A 967-nucleotide genomic window follows, 5' to 3' on the forward strand; every position below is an offset into this window, starting at 1 on the left:
CTGGGCTCTACCGAGTGTGTGCTGCTGAGTGTGATGGCCTATGACCGCTTCAATGCCATCTGCCGCCCCCTCCACTATGGCGTTATCATGCACCCAAAGCTTCTCCAGCGTCTAGCGGCCCTGGCCTGGATCAGCGGTTTTGTGGAGTCCACCGTGCAGACCAGCCTTGTTTTCCACTTGCATCTCTGCAGCCATCACAGGGTGGACGATTTCACGTGTGAAGTGCCTGCCCTGATTCAAATCGCCTGTGAAGACACAACCTTCCTGGAAAATGAACTCTCTGTAGCGACTGTCTTGTATTTGGTGACGCCTCTGGGACTCATTTTGGTCTCCTACTGCTTCATTGTTAGGAGTGTGCTGAAGATAAAGGTCAGAGAAGGCAGGAGGAAGGCATTTGGGACATGTGGTTCCCACTTGATTGTTGTGGTCTTGTTCTTTGGGACCGCAATTTGTGTCTATATTCAGCCGAAGAGCAAGTACACACACAACAGTGAAAAATTTCTCACTCTTTTCTATACTATAGTGACACCTTCCCTTAATCCTTTGATCTACACATTGAGAAACAAAGAAGCTAAATGGGCAATTAAAAGGTTACTGGCTGGAGAATGACTATATAGAGAAGATGAAAATTGTCCTGGGGGTTGTATGAGTTATCTACCTATGATCTCTCTTTCATTTTTGAGGAGCTTTTTTTTTTTTTTTTTTTTTTTTTTTCTACTTCATGCTACCTCCAGAGCATTTCTTCAGCTTCTTCTGGAGTAAAATTTGAGAAACAGGCTTTTTTTTGTCGGTTTTTTGTTTTCTGTCATTTGTGAGGAATGTGGCTAAATCTCAACAGAATTGCGTGAAAAAAATAAAGTAGAACATTTGATGTATAAAAGGACTAGGTATCTCATTTTAAATAATGATATAATGGTATTGAAGTATTTACTTTGAATTGATAGCTTTCTTTTCTTTTTTTTTTTTT

General features: G+C 41.3%; 1 protein-coding gene across 1 annotated transcript in view; it reads left to right on the plus strand.

Annotated features, from left to right (window-relative positions):
• Positions 1-609, plus strand: part of LOC101561001 (olfactory receptor 2H2-like) — a 7297-nt gene extending 6688 nt beyond the window's left edge. Inside the window, exon 3 of the mRNA XM_004647811.1 lies at positions 1-609. This exon is cut by the window's left edge and continues 1 nt beyond it. Within this exon, the coding sequence (XP_004647868.1) occupies positions 1-609 (609 nt within the window).
• Positions 610-967: the final 358 nt, after the last annotated feature.

This window comes from Octodon degus, unplaced genomic scaffold (genome assembly GCF_000260255.1).
Source record: "Octodon degus isolate 3935 unplaced genomic scaffold, OctDeg1.0 scaffold00328, whole genome shotgun sequence".
Taxonomy (NCBI): domain Eukaryota; kingdom Metazoa; phylum Chordata; class Mammalia; order Rodentia; family Octodontidae; genus Octodon; species Octodon degus.